Below are 18939 nucleotides of genomic sequence, written 5' to 3' on the forward strand. Positions count from 1 at the left end.
AGGTAGTGCAGTGTTTTTAAAAGAGCCGGAGTAATGTAAGTTACTACGTTATCGGTAATTCTCTAAGTACTTCAACTCAGAGTCCAACTTTTTAGCATTGCAATGTACCCATCTCCAAGTGAAAAGTACTGATTTTCTAATGTCTCTTAAGAACTTTGCCATGGGTTACTTTTTTCTTTTTAAGGCAAACTCAAAAGTACATGGTTATGGAGTGAACTTCTACACAAGAGGATGTCACAGCACGGCCTTAACTTAAAGTGACCATTACACTGCTTTTAAGTTCCAAGAGATGAGGTGCTTATAGCAAAAGGTTGGAAGAAGATGAGTAAGGTCATTCACTTCACTCAAATATAAAAGTCTGTCATTTTCAGGTTCAGGAAGTGCAAGGCCGCAGGAAATAAAAAATGCCCAGGTTTTCTTCTCTATCTTTCTGTTCAGGTCAAACATGGGTCCTCTGTGTGCATTCAATTCTTTGAAATGCACTCTTGAATTATTTTAAATCCTACTCTTAAGAGTTCAAGGACTGATCTGGTTAATTCTCTTGGGAAAGAGGAGGTAAATCTGCTAAATGAGACATGAGGTGTTCAAAGTCTAGCTTTACCAGGCACACAGTTTGGATTATTTGTACTACAAAGCAATTATTTAAAATGGTAGCTCCTCTGGTACGTGTAAGTATTTTACAGATCATTAACTGCTTGAGAGAGCTGGGAAATAGACTGAAGTGGAAATAGCCATTTCCAGGTAAAGATGTTTCTTTTCCAAAAAGGAAAAACAAATAAAAAGACTCGCAGAGATTCTAAAGTTTCCTCAAAGGGAAAGTAAGTTCCTGTTTACAGAAAGATCTTAGGAACACTATACTGTGATAAATGAGGGACAAGGCTATACCCAAATAGTGTTTGTTGCACTCAGCTATGGGCCAGACCTGGGACCAGGGGCATCACGCATTATTGTCTTTAATCCTTCAAACATCCATGAAATGTGGTATTATCATCTCCACTTGCCATATAAAGAAAATTAGGTTTAGAGAGTTACAATGATTTTTCAAGACTCTTTGGAGCTGAGATTTGAACTCAGGAAGGAGTTGTGCTCTTTCCATACTGGACCAAACTGAAAACTGAGAGAAGTTAATTTTGTTACTTGGAGTGACCACTTCACATTGACACACTTTAAACACTTTTTCTTAATTTCTTTGCCCTTTTTCTCCCCTTAAAGAGTTGGGTGAATTCCTTTAAAAATATAGATGATTTTATAGAGTTTTAAATAGGATAGTAAGCAAGAAAAAAGTCTTCATCACTACCTTACTCTAAGAAAAATGGTTGCCTCATGTATTATCTTTATTTAGTCTATAGAATTCTACTTTGAATTATGCAGAATTATGAGTTATAGGGCCCAAGGCTCAAGGGGATGACAGAAAATAAGCTTAAAGGCAAATATATCCAAGCATCGTCATTTTAATATGCTATAGGCTATAATTAAATGGAGGCATACTGATGAATTTCAGTCTTTAATACTCACCTAGACTAAGACATACAGTTGGTGCATTGGATTAATATTGGCTTGTGAGAGCTTGGGAGTTCCAATGCTTAGCTTTGCTTTTCCCTTTTTAGGCATTACAATCTAGACATGTATTTTCTGTCACTCAGGAAGAGTAGTGACAGCTTGATTTAGAGAATCAGATTTTCTGTGGCCAAGAGAGCAGAGATTCTAAGAATTGGGTATTATTTGTTACAAAGTATGGAATTCAAGGTGATTTTTATACATGAGCCACAAACTTCATGGAGAACTTGTCAAAACAAGTTGAAGGAGTCAAGATTGGAAGTAGGAAGACCTGACTTCAGATCTCAGTTGTCCCTTGCTACCCATACCAGACTGGCTTGAATAGTTCTTGGTCTTGCTGATGGAGAGTTTTTTCACCTGAAAAATGGAGATAATAATACTAACTTTGGAGAACTGTGACTAAAATGAGATAACTGACACAAAATTTTTTTATAAAATGCTAAATAATGATGAATATTAGTAATTATTATTTTATTTCACTTAAGAGGACCAAGAGTAGCGGTTTTCCTACCTGCCTTCACTTGGTGGCCAGTAGTTCTCAAAATCTTTCTCATAACAAAGCCCCCTTTGATGTGCTCAAAGGCAAAGCCCTATAATGATAAATTATGTCAAGGTGTGTTCAAGGTCTTTGGTTCCACAACACCTAGAACATGTCCACCAGTTAAATGAGTCAGTCATTGGAAATTTAGCCATCTTCAGTCATTCTTAGGCTTGGAAGGTAATTCCATACAAATTTGATTTGATTTGATTTAGTAGTCTTTTTTTTTTTTTTTTTACAATGGGGTAATAGCCAATTTTACTCATTTAAAAATTAATTTATTAACTTTCAGATTTCTACTGAGGTTTTTTCTCTCTTCCTCTCCTCTCTCTCTTCCTTTCCCCTCTCCTTCCCTTCTCTTCTCTATCTTTTCCTCCTTTCTCTTCCTTCCCTTCCTTTCTCTTCCCCTCCATGTTTCCTTTGCTTTGCTTTCTCCCCTCCTCCCATCTCCTTCTCTCTCTCTCTCTCATGCGTGTGAATGTGCATGCGCGCGCGCGCGCACACACACACACACACACACACACACACACACACACAGTCAGCACTAGACCTGGCTGGAGTACAGACATACATCAGACACATGTCCACCCACAGTCCAAGAAGAGTGATAAAATGAAAGGTAATACAATGGGTAGAATGTGATTAGAATCTCCATATCCCGATGGTTTAGAGGAAAGGTCCCCCAGAGAAATTAGGGGTCTCAAGATATAAACTTTAAGATAGACCCTGAAGGATGCTCAGGATCTAGCCATATGAAAACCTAAAGAGAGGAAAGGAGGATGTGAATCCCAGGTTAAGGAAGCAGCAGGAGCAAAGTCACGGAGATGGGCTTCTCTTGAGAATCAGTGTAAGAGATTTAGCTACAACAACTAAATATCTTCTCTCTGCCTTTTGCAGAGTCAGCTCAGTCTTTATAGCAAAAGTGGGTGTGGTAAAGACAATTCCCAGCTCTGACTTATATTCCCCAGGCATCAAATTGTTTCCTAGGTTTGACTTCACCTGCTATTCTTCCTAGCTCCTGAGGTTTACCAAGCATTCAAGTGGGTTTTATGTGTAGTCATATTTACCCATTTAACCACTGTTAATTATCACTGTTATTGTATAGATCTCTAAGGAACCATTGTGGCATCTATTACTCAATCCAGTACTGCTCTCTTAGTTTGATCCTGTGATGAAGTCATCAGTGAACTGCAAAGAGAAGCAGCTTCAGTTAGGGTCAGGAAAGAAGGTACTTTCTTTAATTCTACCTGCGCTAACAGCTTGACAGTTACCTTTGGGCATGTTCAGTCCATACATTCAATCTTTTTTCCATCAATTCATTAGACTCTCACTGAGCAGATTGCAGTTGTCCACATGGATGGGATATAAAGGTCACTATCTTCAAAATAGTCTAAAAGAACCAAGATAATATTAGTCAGAAAGGAGTTAGGAGCATAGGAGAGGGACAGTAAGAATCTTTTGAAGTTAATATAATGGCAGTTCCCCCCGCCCCACACCCAGTGAGAGGTATTCTGGAAGAAGTGGAATTGAAGTCAAGCTATTAATCCTGGAAATGGGATGGTTTAGTTAACCAGGTTTCCTCACCCTCAGAGACCTACATAAATCTTTGAAAAACTTTTTTTTTTTTTTCCTGTGGAATTCTGCTTCTGGCTGTAGCCACATGTTTGAGGAATAATAGGGAAAACTAGCTCTTACCTGCGAATCTGCCTCTCGACTCGAGCTTTGCTGCTTGTGTCAGTGCCTCATATTCACATCCAGATTGCTCAATAAGCGATAATGAGACTTTCCCTTCAAGGCTCTGTATCTACCAGCTTTCAAAGTTATATAATTCTGTATAGAATATTTGTTAACTCCATAAACTTATCGAATTATGTTAAAATGATGTTTTTCAGGTTGAATTTTAGCCTAATGACTTCACTTAATTTCACTGGGGTTGTGGTGTCTATTTCCTCAGGATGAATTCCAAACTTACTCTTGGAAAAAGGTAATGTGGATCTACCTGTCAGCAGTAAACAGCGCATTTGGTCTCACTCCTGACCACCCTCTCATTACAGATGAGGAGTATATCATAAATAGAGCCATCAGAAAGCCAGACCTAAAGGTAAGTACATTTATGGCTACTGCTGATGCTAGATAAATTTATTTTTCTCTAAAAAACTATAAAGTTAAATTCAGATTCTCCACTGTGTCATCCTTCAATTGACAGTGTGGAACATTATAAATGACTATGTGCAACCTCGATGACAACCTTAAATCAATTATTAAACTCTGCTGAGCCTCAGTTTTTTCATGTGTAAAATGATGAGCATGCCTACCTGTAATATTAATTGATGAAATTTAATAAATTCAGGAAAACAAGATCAATATGGTACCAAATATGTAGTAAATGGTCATAGATATTAGCTCTTAGTAGCATCAGGCCCTGCATCATAATCTATATAACAGGGTTTATCTTATAGTAAAGGTAATCACTCAGGAATATCCCAGGGAGTTTGCTATGCCTGCAAGATGACTTTATTTTGAATCTGTCATTCAAATGTATTTGAGTTACTCCCTCTTCTCCATAGTAAATGGATACTACTTAGATTATGATTAGTTAACATTCACATAAGAACATATTTATAGGACAGACTGTTTTCTCTTAAATTTATATATGTGTAGTCAGTTGTTTAAATTAGTTTTAGGAGCTCAAGGTCAATTTAAAACAATAATAATAGTCAATTGCAGAACAGTTTTTGTATTGTCAGTTGTTATTACTCAATCATCTTAACTGTCAAAACAAACAAAAACAAAAGAGGTCAAGCACCTGCAACTAACAGATTGCTTAATCTGTTAGGTGGCCATTCAACAGCCTCATTGACATGGCCTCAGAGTATTACTAATTTCCAGTATCTTTAATTGCATCATACAAATAAGTGGACAGAGAAATGAAGAAATGTTCAAGTAAACAAAGAAAACGTGAGAAAAGGGCAGAAGTCTCGAAGTGCAACATTCTCGCATCCAAGCTTGATATCTTCATTTACTAGCATATGGTATGGGGAGTTTGGCTAGTTATAGCCTGTCTGGGCCTTGAATTTCTTATTTATAAAATTAGAGCAATAACTCCATCTTTGCCTGTTTCTCAGGGCTGTTTGAACCTAAAATGAGAAGATGGATATTAGGGTGATTTGTGAACTGTAACAAACTATATTCATAAAGAACTGAAACTTTCATTAAAATTGGAGATCTCACAGCCATGACAACAAATAACAATAATAACAATACCAAAATGATAACCATTCAGAGCCATTTAGGGGGAGTGTAGAGACAGCAGCAAACAACCTTGTCAAGTTAGCAAGCACAGACTAAGAGGAGACTCTAAGTACCATCTTGTAGGATTACATGCAATACTGAAACCCAGTGGCTAACCTGTTAAACATGTTCCAATTAGAAATGAAGAGCAGGAAGCCTGGGGAGGGGGAAGCTTCCTGGTTCTGAGCGGAAAGATGAAATTCACTCTACAGCGGATCTCTGGTTTCCTAATTATTGTTTCTTGGTCTGAAGTTCTGGGAAATGGGCAAATAAACTTCATCTCTTGCAAATATTATGTTGAATATCCTCTTACCAGTTTCTAGAGCCTCTGAAGGGGCTAAGGTAAGCAGAGAAACTCTGTGAGGAATTTGTCAGGAGTTAATGAGATTTTCAATTTTCTGACCTAAGGTAAAACTTATCAGTAACCTCTTTATTCCTTATTATCGCTGCCTTCATCTGCTGGTGTTTTGTTTCTATTATATTCTATAATTTTGTCAATCTCAGCTTGTGGTTTCACAGCCTCTTGATCTAGGTTCTCTAACTTGGCACTGGCTTCATATTTTATCCTCATTTGCCCTGTAAATTTTTTCCAACACGAATTTTGAACTTATAGACTTAATAATGTAAGAAACCCTCCCTTTATACAACTTGATTCGTGGAAGTTATAGGATTTTTAGGCCTTCTTCTCAGTCTAGGTTGACTATTAGTTCCTCGGAGACACTGGACTTTGGAACCAGATGAGTTTGAGTTTGAATTCCAGCCCTGCTTTTTAATAGATATAATCTTGGGCAAGTTATTTAGTCAAAGTGAACGTGAGGGGTGAAGTGAAGATGAAAATAATAGCTGTCCTACCACAGGGTGATGAAAAAGACTAATGATAAGGTGTGAAAAGCTCCCACATACTCAAAAAACTATAGTTGTAATTATAGTTCAGCTCTATTTGCAGAATTGCTGGGACTACTGGAAAGGAAAGAAAGATATGAGCAAAAAACTTGAGTTTCCAAGGTGGGCTGTGACAATTAACACACCCCAGGCTGATTACTTTCAAACACTCTTCCTCACTCTTAATTCGCAGCTTGTGAAGGAAGAAGAATCATTCCCACTGGCAATTAACTCCAATTTAATACTGAAAATCAATCGGAACATAGAATTTATTTTTATAAAATTTATTACGCAACCAACCTCATTGAAATAAATTCATTCTGTAAAAGAAAAATACAGGATTTAACACTCTTACTTGGTGACTATGAATGTGTGCATGGGAGTGCACTGTGTACACACACACACACATACATATATTTATTAAACAGGATTAAGATTCATTTAAGGTAACCCAGATCTTGAAGCTGAGGAATTTAGGCTCTATTTCTAGCTGACCTGTGGTCATACAAAACAATTTTTCATTTAATAAAAAATGTATTGAGCGCTTATTATGTATCAGCTATATGTTCTTCCCAGTTTTAGCATTTTATCTAATGGTTATACCAACTATAATATTTATAGGTAGAGAACATATTCAGAGAAGTTTCAGTGGAAGTTAGAAATAATCTGGCCAGTTGCCTCAACTTATTCATTGAGAAACTGATTTGCAAAGAGATTTAATTTCTAAAGGACACAATCATCACAGTAGCTGTAAAATGAAGTGTTGACTGCTGTTTCTCAACTTTGGCTGCACGTTAGAATTACTTGAGAAAATTTAAAAATATTTATACTCAGGCTGCACCTCAGACAAATGAAATCAGAACCTCTTAGAGGTGGATATTTTTTTAAAGCTCCCCAGTTGTTTCCAATAGGCAAAATGATGTTATAACCATAGCAATATGACAGTCTCACTGTTTTTCTTTGTGCTTAATTAGATCACTAGTTACTGAAGATTCAGATTCTTATATAAAGTTGCTTTAAAAGATCAAAAACAAAGCCATAAATGTCATAAGTATTAACATTTCCTTTCTATTCCACGGCCACTACCCTCAAACTCTCACTTCCTAGAGCACATTTTCTTGCAAAAACCTCTTAGCTCTCTCCTAGTACCTACTACCAGCCTAATCTTTTCTGGTGTCTCTTTTATAGGTTACTCTAAGTTTATTGCCTACAAGATAAAGTCCTAAGTACCTCATCTTAGCATCTAAATCAGTATAGTCTGATCCTTAGTTATCTTTCTAGCCTCATTCACCATTCCTCAAACAGGCCCACTCACTCGCCCCTTGCCGCAACTAACTAGTGCATCATTTCTTTGAAATGCCCTCTTCCCTTTTCATCTGAGCAAAATTATTGCAGTCCTTCAAGGCTGCAGCTCAGATCTTCTCCACGAAGCCTTCTGTCATCAGCCCTCTCCATATATCTATAGCATTTCAATACTATACTTTTTATTTTATTATATTTTTATTTCTTTGACATGTACATATTTGACTGTATGCTACGGTTTTCTTTTTTCTTTTTTGTAATGCATTTTTTCCATTGGTAAGTTATAAAACAGTAGAATGCAGAGACCAAGTTTTATTCATATACTTACTCATATAGTAAGCCCACGATACAGGCTACTGAATGATGACTTCTAATAAAGAATGCCATTTATGTAGTAGAAAAGAATAAGATAAGTAAAGAAAAGATAAAATTTTAAATAAGTATAGTAGGGCTTTATCTTTACTTCTTCCATAAATGCTTCTTTAGCCACTGAATTGCTATATATTTGCCGATCCTCAAACTAGAGACTTCCTTAGTACTTTTCTTTTGTAGGTGAGATGTATAAAAGTGCAGAAAATAAGATATGTCTGGAACAACTTAGAAGGACAGTTCCAGAAAATTGGGTAAGTTGTTTCAGCAATTGCATCCAAAGAAAAAAATATATCATCTCCAAAATATTATGGCTAAATATGTCTTTCTCATTATTATTATTTTAGATCTTTGGAAGACCAGCTCAGTTCTGCCAAGATACACCTAAAATTTGGATCAGGTCTGACAAGAGAAGAACAAGAAATTAGGTACCATGCATATTGTTATCTATATCACCTCAAAAGAACACTTACAAGTTAGCCAAATAGAGAGCCCAGTTAATAGTTATCTTAACTGATCAATATCAGAAAACATTGTAATACTTAGTATTATTAAATTAAATGTCTTCACATATATTTTTATCTCACTTCTTCAGAGCAACCTTCTGGGAGAAGTAGAACAGACACCCTCTTCATCCCAATATAACATCCTAAGAAATCTGAGGCTCAGAAAGGTTTAATGGCCTGGACAAGGTCACACAGATGGGAAATGATAGAGAAAGAACTAAGTCTCACACTCCTTACTCTAAGTTCAGTGCTCTTTCTACTCTATACAAGGCTCCTCAAAGTTGTTGTAATAATAAGGTTGAGCCAGTTTTGATTGTAATCAGGAAGTATATATTATACTAATATAACAGAGTTAAATGATAATTATGGAGCAGCAGAAGAATATCATGCAAGACCTGTAGTTCCACAATGCCAAATCAGTTACTGATTAAAGTTTGAGAAGCACTTCTCTAATACATTTGGCCAAGCTATTGTATTTGAATGTCTAGAAGGCACAGAGAGAGTGGTTAGTGTTCTCAATAGCAAAATAACTCATAAAAGGTCATTGCTGTACATTATCAAACAACAACAGCAACAACAACAACAACAACAACAAACACACCTCTTGGTTTTCAATTAAAGGGCTTTATAACTCCGTGTATAGAGCTATTTTTAAAAACCCAACACCTTTCACTCACATTGAAACACATTTTGCAGCTTTCAAGAACAGAACAGGAGTAGGAAGGTGAGTACAGTATTCATTATCAGTAGAATTATTCTCTCCTGTTGACTTCCCTTTCCCACTTCTATGGAGCCAGAGTAGGGGAGAATCAGAATTGAGAGAGTGTCAATCCTGAAACACTCGAATGAGACAATTGCTAATAATAAATACCCAAGTTACCAGGAGGGGGATATTTAGATCTCAGAAAGTGTTCAGTAGATGTAATATGATTATGTTTATTGCTTTTGCACCCTGATAATCCTCTCCAGTTATTTTGAGAAGGACGGAGGTGTTACGTGGCAAGAGAGGTTTATGCCGATCTCATAAGTAAGACAGTGAACATGAAATAGAGCCTTTTTTGAATGGGTAAGAAATGAGTTTCATTTTTGTTTTCAGTAATTGAGTGATCTGTGATCTCTCCCTGTAGGAGGTTAATATGTGGACCTAATACTATTGATGTTGAAATCACGCCAATTTGGAAACTGCTCATCAAGGAGGTAATCGGTACTTTCTTTTGGTGCTGGATAGAAAATAGAGAAGCTTGGTTCTAGTCAAATGGTCAAGAATGCTACTTGTTAATAAGTAATCGTAATTTGAGATAGTTTTAAAAGAATGCCAAGCATATTGTCTTCATATATCTTCACTCTTTTTTCTTGAAGTCAGTCTTTTGTACACATTGCCTGACAGTATGGGATAAGATGCTCACGTGCCCGTGTATCGTCTAATGACTGGATGAGCTCAAATTCTCTTTCTTTTTTAATCTTTTGCCTCTTAGTCGGCCTCAACTTCATGAAACTAAAATAATAATAAAAATTTGAATCCACATTCTTTTCTTACAGGAAACATATACATTTCTCAGCATCCAAAATTCTAGGAAGAAAATCGTGTGTTCAGACTTATTAGTTAGTTCTATTGATCTCTCCCACAGTGTTCTACATGTTCAGTTATAGCTTATCACTTTCAGCTTGGCTCTTATAAGTAAATGTAGCCTTCAACTCATCTACTAGTCTAAAAAGCACTTTAATGGCTTCAAATATGGCAGATGTGTCATAGAGAACAATAGACCAGAAAGCATTTAACTTTGAAAACCTGAACTAATATGTCAGGCTGCCAAAAGTCCATAAATTGGAAATGTTAGTCATGTAAATATCTACTCTTTACATACTGTTGTGATGGTCAACATGAGGATACATGAGATGTTACTTTTTAAATTATAAGGTGTAGCAGTGATTTAAATTAGGTGCTCTGAGGCTAGGTTGCTTGGGTTCAAGTTCTGGTCTGTAAGTCACAGCTGTGTGATCCTAGGGAAGTTTCTCAAGATCTAAGGTTCAGTTTCTTTATCTTTAAAATGGAGATAAGTAATGACACGTGGTTAATAAAGTAACTTTTGGAATAAAATGAGCAAATTCAGGTGAAGTTGCTTAGTGCAGTGTCTGGCACAAGGCAATTGCTGAATAAATGTAACAACAGTATTGTGTGGGATGATTTGTGTCATAGAGATGATTATGAAAACAAATAAGTCAATGAATAGCTAAGTGTAAAGCCTAAATATCACCCTTGCTTCCTGTTTTTATGTCTACCAACAGGTTTTAAATCCATTTTACATATTTCAACTCTTCAGTGTCTGTTTGTGGTTTAGTGAAGATTACAAGGAATATGCTTTTGCCATCATACTCATGTCCGTCATTTCCATAGCTTTGACAGTATATGATCTCAGAGAGGTAAGTTTTCCCACCAATCCAATGGTCTCAGAAAGAGAGCAGTAGGAACTTTATTGAAATTTTGTTAGGAGAATCAGGAAATAGCCATTGTCTACTCCATAATAAATGAGACCAAGTTTGTAAATACTTAGCACAATAGTTGATGCTCAACTGTAAGTCTTTTTCCTTCTCACATCCCAGGTCTTAACTTTTAAAGTTACTTTTTCCCTCTCTTTATCTTACTCACACTGATTAGCCATAAAAATATGCACATATTTATGAATCGTGATTAAGTGAAAAAAATATATCCAGAGAATACTGTTGGATTTTGAAGATGGTGGAAGGGAAGTGGAAGGCGAAGGAGTCTCTGTATAATATTAACTCCTTTGTCCTTTATGTTTGATTGATACTTATTTGTAAAATCCAACTCTTGGCTTTCTGTAGCCTACATAGGGTTCTAGGTGCTCTTGGGGAAAAACCACATAGAACGGATTGTTTGATTTCACTAGAAACCATGAATGCCAGCCTCATCTGAGGAAGCTTTCTATATGTCTCTGGCCAATGTGCTTTCCTAGTCTTTGAAATTAAGGTTTACAAACACATCTCTCTTTAAGTTTCTGAGATGGCCAACTGCCCATGTTCCACTTTTCCTCTAATTAAGCAGATAATCTCACCGCTTGTTTCACAAAGATAAAAGCCATGAGACAGAAATTTGTTCAACTGATTTCTGACTTGTTCTGACTGAAAATTTGTTCAACTGATTTCTGACTTGTTCTGAAAATTTCTGACTGCCAAATGACCCATGTCTTCATCTTCCTGCTGCCCTGACATCTCATTACAGAAAAGGAAGTGTCCTTGGCCTGTCTTGGGAGCATACTCTCTTGCCTTCTTAGAGTGTTTATTCAGTTAATGGATGACCCCTTCTTGCTCCCTCTCCACAAGAAGCTTCTCATCAGCACTTAAATATGCTTGAGCTTCTCTCAGCTTAAAAAAACCAAATGAATGAAACAATCCCTTCTCTTGACCATGCTCCTACCTTTAGCTGCTACTTTACCTTTCTTCTCCCTTTTACAGTAAAACTTCAGTTCTTTATGCACATTGTCATCATTTACTCATCTCCCTCTCACTTCTCACCTATACTGATCTGGATTCTTCTCATGACTCCATTTTAACAGCTCTTTTTAAGGTCACCACTATGCTCTTAAGGCCCATAGATAGTTTAAAATTATTTTTTAAATTAACTAGTTATTTTCTTAATAAAAGGAGCAATATATGGATAAAATAAAAGAATTTCAAACAGAATAAAACTGTGTAAATGAAAAGTAAATAATCCTCCTACTTTAGTGCTCCCAGTGTCCAGGTTGTCTTTCAAGAAGCATCTACTGGGACTAGATGTTCTATGTACTTTCAGAAATATTAAACTCATACATGTTAATTTATTTTACACAAATGGAAGTACACTATGTACACTGTTGGCATTTGCACTTTCACCTAATATGTCTTGAATTTCTTTCCATAGCTGCATAACTATTTTTTTCTCTAGATGTACCATAATTTTTAAACCAGGCTTATATTGATAATATTAAGTTGTTTCTGGTCTTTTCTACTATTAAAACCATCTATCTTTTCACACATCCACATAGATGTGTGTTTATAAATATATATAAATTACAAGTATATCCAAATGTCTCATATATTTCATGTATTCGAATAATTAATACTATGAGGAAACAGCAAGAACCACCAAACTTCTTAAAAAGTTATAGATTAAAAACTTTCATATAGGATATCCCAAAACTGAAATAATGCTTAGTTTTTGAAGCTATTTAGGTATAAACACATATCTTTTATTTTAGTATTTAAAAAGTCCTTTTATTTTAGTATTTTAAAAGTCCTTAAAAATTTCTTGAAACATGCTACAAAAATTGGATAGATGTAGTGGCATTGTGTTTTGAGAGAATATTTCTTCTAGTTTGCTATTGTTTTCAATTTTTTTAAAACAATGAAACTTTATTACTTTTATAGTGAAGAAAATGCCTATTAGAGAAAGTATATAGCAATATCTTTGGCAATCTTTATTTGATAGCTGTAAATCATTTATCTGCAATCAAAATAAATTTAGCAGGTGTGATGTGCTGTATGTACCCTAGGTGGGGTACTTTCTTTCTACGACTTATATTTTTCCTTTCCCCTATTACTTATTCACTTAATTGATTTTTTATTTTTTATTTTTAATTACAGTTGACTTTCAATATTTTTTATATAAGTTTCAGGTGTACAACTTGGTGTTTAGACATTTATGTAATTTGTTATAAAGTACTGCCTTCCCATTAGTCTGGAAGCCATCTGGCACTATATATAGTTATTGCAATATTTCTGACTATATTCCTTATGCTGTATTTTTTCATAACAAAAACAATTTGTACTTTTTAATCTCTTCACCTTTTTATCCATCCCCCTAACCCTCTTCCCATCTGGCAACCATCAGTTTGTTCTCTGTATCTATGAGTCTGTTTCGGTTTTGTTTATCCATTTATTTTGTTATTTAGATTGCACATATAAGTAAGATTATATGGTATTTGCCTTTCTCTGTATAAATACATATTTTGAATGATCAAAGTCCTTGATGTTATCTATCTACTTAAAGAATAAAACACAAATTTATGGTTATCAAAAACTCTTGAGTGGAAGAGCATGCTGGGAAATTCGTTTCTCCTGAAAAACATATACACCTTATTGCTGGGTGAACAGCACAAGTTAGATGCTTTTATAATTGAGCAAGAAGCTGTTCAGTCTTGTCTTTAGCAAGTACATTCAGTTAGCAATAAGACGTCATTAAAGAAGGCTAGCAATTTACTGAGTAATACCTGGTACCTAACCTCAAGAAGATAAGACTTTTTCTATGTTCCCTTCTTTTTCAGCAATCTGTAAAACTCCACCATCTAGTTGAGTCACATAATAACATTACAGTTTCTGTATGTGAGAGAAAAGGTAAGTCTCATTATTTTAGATTTATATATTGTCCATATGGAATCAGAAAAGGATTTAAAATTATATTTCTAATTGTTCCTAATTGTACTCTCATCTTTATTTGCATCTTTTCCTTTATTTGCATCTTTTACATTTACTTAGAGATGAGAAATTTGAGATCTCACCTTAAAAAAAAAAACTTTATTGAGGTAAAATTGTCATAGAATAAACAAAACGTATTTAAAGTATGCAATTCGATAGTTTTGACATGCGTACACACCTGTGAAATTATTACTGAGATAATGATAATGACAATTATCCCCAATAGTTGCCTTGTGCCTGTTTATAATCTTCCCTCTTAAGTTCTTTCTACTCATCCCCATCCTCAGGTAACAAGTGTGCATGTTTAGAATTTTATATAAATGGTATTGTACAGTGTGTGTTTTTTTGTCTTTTATAATACAGTAAAGTTTATAAACTTTTGAAATCTATACACTTTGTTAAATATATCAGTGGTTCATTTCTTTTTATTCCTGAGAAGAATCCCATTGTATGGATTTGTCCATCCATTCACCTGTTGATGAAAACTTGGGTTATTTCCAGTTTTCGACTGTTACAAATAACGCCACTGTGGGATTTCAGTCTTTGTATGGACATGCACTTTAATTTCTTATGGGAAAATATCTAACTGTGGGACGGCTGGATTATGTGATAGAAAAATGTTTAACTCTTAAAGAAATGGCCAACTGTTTCCACTTTACATTCATACCAGCAGATGAAAGCTCCAGTGACTCCACATTTTTGTCAACATTCAACATGTCAATCTTTTAAATTTTAGCCATTTTAACAGATGTATGGTTATAACTCATTGTTGTTTTAATTTGCACTTTTCTAATGACTAATGGCATTAAACATATTTTCAAGCACTTATTTGTTATTTCTATATCTTCTTTGGTGAAATCACTGTTCAAATCTCTTCCTTATCAGATTGTTTTCTCATTAAATTTTTAGATTTCTTACTATATCGTGGATACAAGTCCTTTATCAGATATAATTTGCAAATATTTTCTCTCAGTCTATAACATCTTTTCATTCTCTTCACAGTGTCTTTCAAAGGGCAGATGTTTTACCTTTGTTAAAGGCCAGTTTATCAATTTTTTCTTTGTGGATCATGCTTTTTGTGTCATATCTAAGACATCTTTGTCTAATCCAAGGCTATCAAGATTTCCTACATTGTCTTCTAGAAGTTTCATAGTTTTAGGTGTGTGCGTTTTTTTGCTTTTTGTTTTTTTTTTTTTCTGAAACAGATCTTCCAAATGTTTTAATTTCATTTGTTGAAAAAAACCATTCTTTTTCCATTGAATTGCCTTTGCAGCTTTGTCAAAGATCAGTTATCTATACATGGGTGGATCTATTTCTGGTCTCTCCATTCTATTCTACTGATCTATTTGCCTGCGTTTATACCAATGCCACACAATATAGTTTTATAATTAGTCTTGAAATAAAATAATGTTAGGCCTCCAGCTTTGTTCTTCTTTTTCAGTATTGTTTTGGCAATTTGGGGCCCTTTGCATTTCCTTATGACTTTTAGAATCAATTTGTCAATTTCTACCAAAAATCATGCTGAGATTTTGATTGGAATTATGTTGAATCTATAAATCATTTTGTGGAAAATTGACATATTAACAAATTTGAGTCTTGTGACCCATATATATAGTATATTTCTCCATGTATTTAGGTCTTCATTAATTTCCTTTAATAATGTTTTACAGGTTTCAATGTATGAGTCTTTTACATTCTTTCTCCAATTTACTACTAAATATTTCATATTTTTATGCTATTGTAAATGATATTTTTGAATATAAGTGTCCTATTGTTCATTTGCTAGTAGTTCCCTCACATTCATGTGCTGATTATTAGTCTGCTCAATACTAAAGAGGGGCCTCTGCCGGTCTTTGTGGCTCTACTTCTGGGCAGTGGTCTTCTCTCCAGTACTCTGTTCTGTGAACTCACGCCATCTTAATCTCCACAGACTCTCATCTCTGTACTGAACTCAGGGAGTCCTCTGGACTTTATTTGGGTTCCCCCGTCCTCCATAGTGGCCTGAAAAAACTCTAAAGGCAGTAAGCTGAGCAACTGTAAGACACCTTCGTTTGTTCCCCATTTCTTCTGTCGCTTATGTTCAGTGTCTAAAACCCATTGTTTCCTATATTTTGTATGGCTTTTGGTTGTTTCAGATGGAAAGATAAATCTGGTCCTTTTTGTTACATCTTAGCTGGAAGTGAATCTTCAGTTTTTATAAATGTTCTAGTCATCTTTTTGTCTTAACTTTTTACGATGAAACATTTCAAACATATACAACAATGGAGAGAATACAATAATTAAACCCAATGTAACTATCACCCAGATTTAATGATATCACCTCATCGAATCTTTTTTTCACTTCTTATACTTCCTCCCTTACTTTGGATTATTTTTGAAGTATTCCAGATGCCATAGCATTATATTAAAAAACGTTTCAGTATATATTTAAAAAATAAAGATTCCTTTTTAATTCCTTTATCTCATCTATAAAAAACTTCTCATAATTTAAAAAAATCAACTATACAGGCAGCATTAAAAATTTATCAACTAAATCACAAGTGTGTATGTGAGTGTGTATATACATATATTTACATATATACTTATGATATATATGGTATATAATATACAAATTTTCAAATCAGGATCCAAATAAACTCCAAATACTGCAATTGGTTGATGTTTCAAGTTTATTTCATTATACCATTCAAGTTTATTTTAAATGACACATCCTCTCCTCTGTATCTTATTTCTTTCCTTGCAAATTTTTTCTTAAAGAAAGTAAATGGTTCGTCCTGTGGTTTCCATAGTTCAGATGATAATAATTGTATACTCAAAGAGTTGTCTTACGTAATTTCTATTCCTTTTAGTTCTCCCAAATTGGTAGTTAGATCTGAGGCTTAAATTTTGGCAAGAATACTTGTTAGTTGGTATTGTGTATTTCTAATGAGAGGTATATAATATCTGATTGTCTTTTTTTTTTGTACGTGATATTAGCAGACATAAACGCTCATGATCTAAATTTATTATTTCATTAAGAATTTAAAATTTCTATTTCTACCATGCCATCTTCAGATATGAAGTGGAATATTTCTGTAAATAGAAATACCACTTCTCAACTATTTCATTATCTTTAGGTTCATTTTGTTTAAGAAAAGGATAAAAAATCAGATTATTTCCTTTTATGTACCAGCTTTCAAAATAATGGATTGATCCTCTAGCATTTTCCCAAAGATTTTTTAAATGTCATTATGGATGTATAATGTTAAACATTGTTGGTACATTTCTATTCATTGCAATTTTTATTCTTATTCTTGCTCATGTTGTCCCATCTTCGGCCTTTCAGAGCCTCTTCAGGTTGGCTTCTGGGCTCTTTTGACATGACCCCAATAGTTTTTGAATGTTTTAATGCTTTCTGGTATGGCAAGGTATTCCAAACTCATCTTGGACAATTCCTTCTCCAAACTGAGAAAAATACCTTTTTTTCCAAAGAGCTCTTTGATACAGTACTGAGAGCCATCAATCACAAAATGGAGTGCTCATGTCCGTGGTGTTACTACTTGATACTAGGCCTTTTCAGAAGACATGCCTGGGAAAAAACATTTTTAAAATAAAATACTTGATGAAATTATACTGACATTTCCAATTCAAGCTTAAAACTATGAGCTTTTTTACTTTGTTGATTGTACTTCTATCTCTCTTTTATCCATACCAAAAGTTCCAGTTCTCAATGACAGCAATAAATTACTCATTTGCTTTATCCTGTTATACGTGATAATCTCAGAATAATGAACCAACACACCCAGCAACAATATGATTCCTAAAAACAATTTAAGATTTCTTTTAGAGTTCTTTTCCTGTTTATGATGTACCATTAGGAATGTATAGTCAAATTATACTTAAGGAAAAAAACATGTTTTAAGATCACCCAAAGTAGTTCTGTGTATGGTTACTAACAACAGGATCTTATTCATTTTGCTTTAGACTTTAATGTTAGTTTTTAAATGTATTTTTGTATTGATTTGTGTAAATATTATATAAAATATCTACCTGGTTTGAAAATTAAATTTGTAAGACAGAGATGTTCAGGCAATTCTAATTTCTCTCCCTCTTCTATCTTGTGTAATCATTCTCTCTATAGTTATTTTTGTTTGTTTATGATTTATTCTTACATATAAAAAATAAAAAATATATAATATTCATAGCTATGTTGTATATTTGCATAATAGGATATATATTAATATCCTCTTTTTAAGACAACAGGGGTATAACGTACACACTTAACTAATATTTTCTGGTGTGTATGCTTTATATACTCTACATATAGGGGTCCTTTCATAGCAGGATATGTAGATATTCTTTATTTATTATTTCAGCACTATAGTACTATCTTGCATGGAAGAACCATTATTTAGTCAATCAGTTTTCTATTGAAGGATTTAAAAAATATTTTTAAAAATAGTGCTATAATTAAAAAAAATCTTGTTCACATGTCTTTTCACATTTTTACTAGTCTATCTTTGGTATAGATTTTGAGAAGTAAAATTGCTGAGTTAAAGAATAAATGCATTTGCACTTTTGAAAGGTAGATATTTCTAAATTTCTTTCCTTTGACACTGTACCTGTTTGCATTTGCACCAGAAATGTGTGAAAGTATCTGTTTCCTCATGGCCTTGCCAACAGGATATGCTGGCAAACATTTTTTTTTTTTTCTATTCAGATAAGTGAGCAAGTTATCTCATGTATATTTGTCTTTTCTTCCTTTTTTTATAGAAAATAATTTAAAACTTACGTAGTTGTTACACAAATAGGTCAAATAACTTTTTTTTCTGGGCCATTGAGAATAAGTTGCTGATATGTGGCTCCACAATCCTCATATACTTTAGTAGACATCTCTTAAAGACAAGGGTATTCTCCTATATAGATGACAATGCAAACATTAATATCAAGAGGTAGATATTGATATATTAATACCAACTAATGCTCAGACCCATTCATATTTTACCAATTGTCTTAAACATGTTTTTTACAGGCAAGTATCCA

The 18939-nt window shown here is 34.2% G+C and overlaps 1 protein-coding gene across 1 annotated transcript in view; it reads left to right on the forward strand.

The window, feature by feature from the left end:
• Positions 1 to 18939, forward strand: part of ATP13A4 (ATPase 13A4) — a 126065-nt gene that overhangs the window by 48686 nt on the left and 58440 nt on the right. Inside the window, exons 3-8 of the mRNA XM_011381415.1 lie at positions 4050 to 4196; positions 8123 to 8193; positions 8287 to 8367; positions 9573 to 9642; positions 10732 to 10866; positions 13767 to 13836. Coding sequence (XP_011379717.1) covers positions 4050 to 4196; positions 8123 to 8193; positions 8287 to 8367; positions 9573 to 9642; positions 10732 to 10866; positions 13767 to 13836 — 574 coding nt within the window. The remainder of the gene's footprint in view (positions 1 to 4049; positions 4197 to 8122; positions 8194 to 8286; positions 8368 to 9572; positions 9643 to 10731; positions 10867 to 13766; positions 13837 to 18939) is intronic.

The sequence above is a fragment of the Pteropus vampyrus genome, unplaced genomic scaffold, assembly GCF_000151845.1.
Source record: "Pteropus vampyrus isolate Shadow unplaced genomic scaffold, Pvam_2.0 Scaffold14, whole genome shotgun sequence".
In the NCBI taxonomy this organism is placed as follows: domain Eukaryota; kingdom Metazoa; phylum Chordata; class Mammalia; order Chiroptera; family Pteropodidae; genus Pteropus; species Pteropus vampyrus.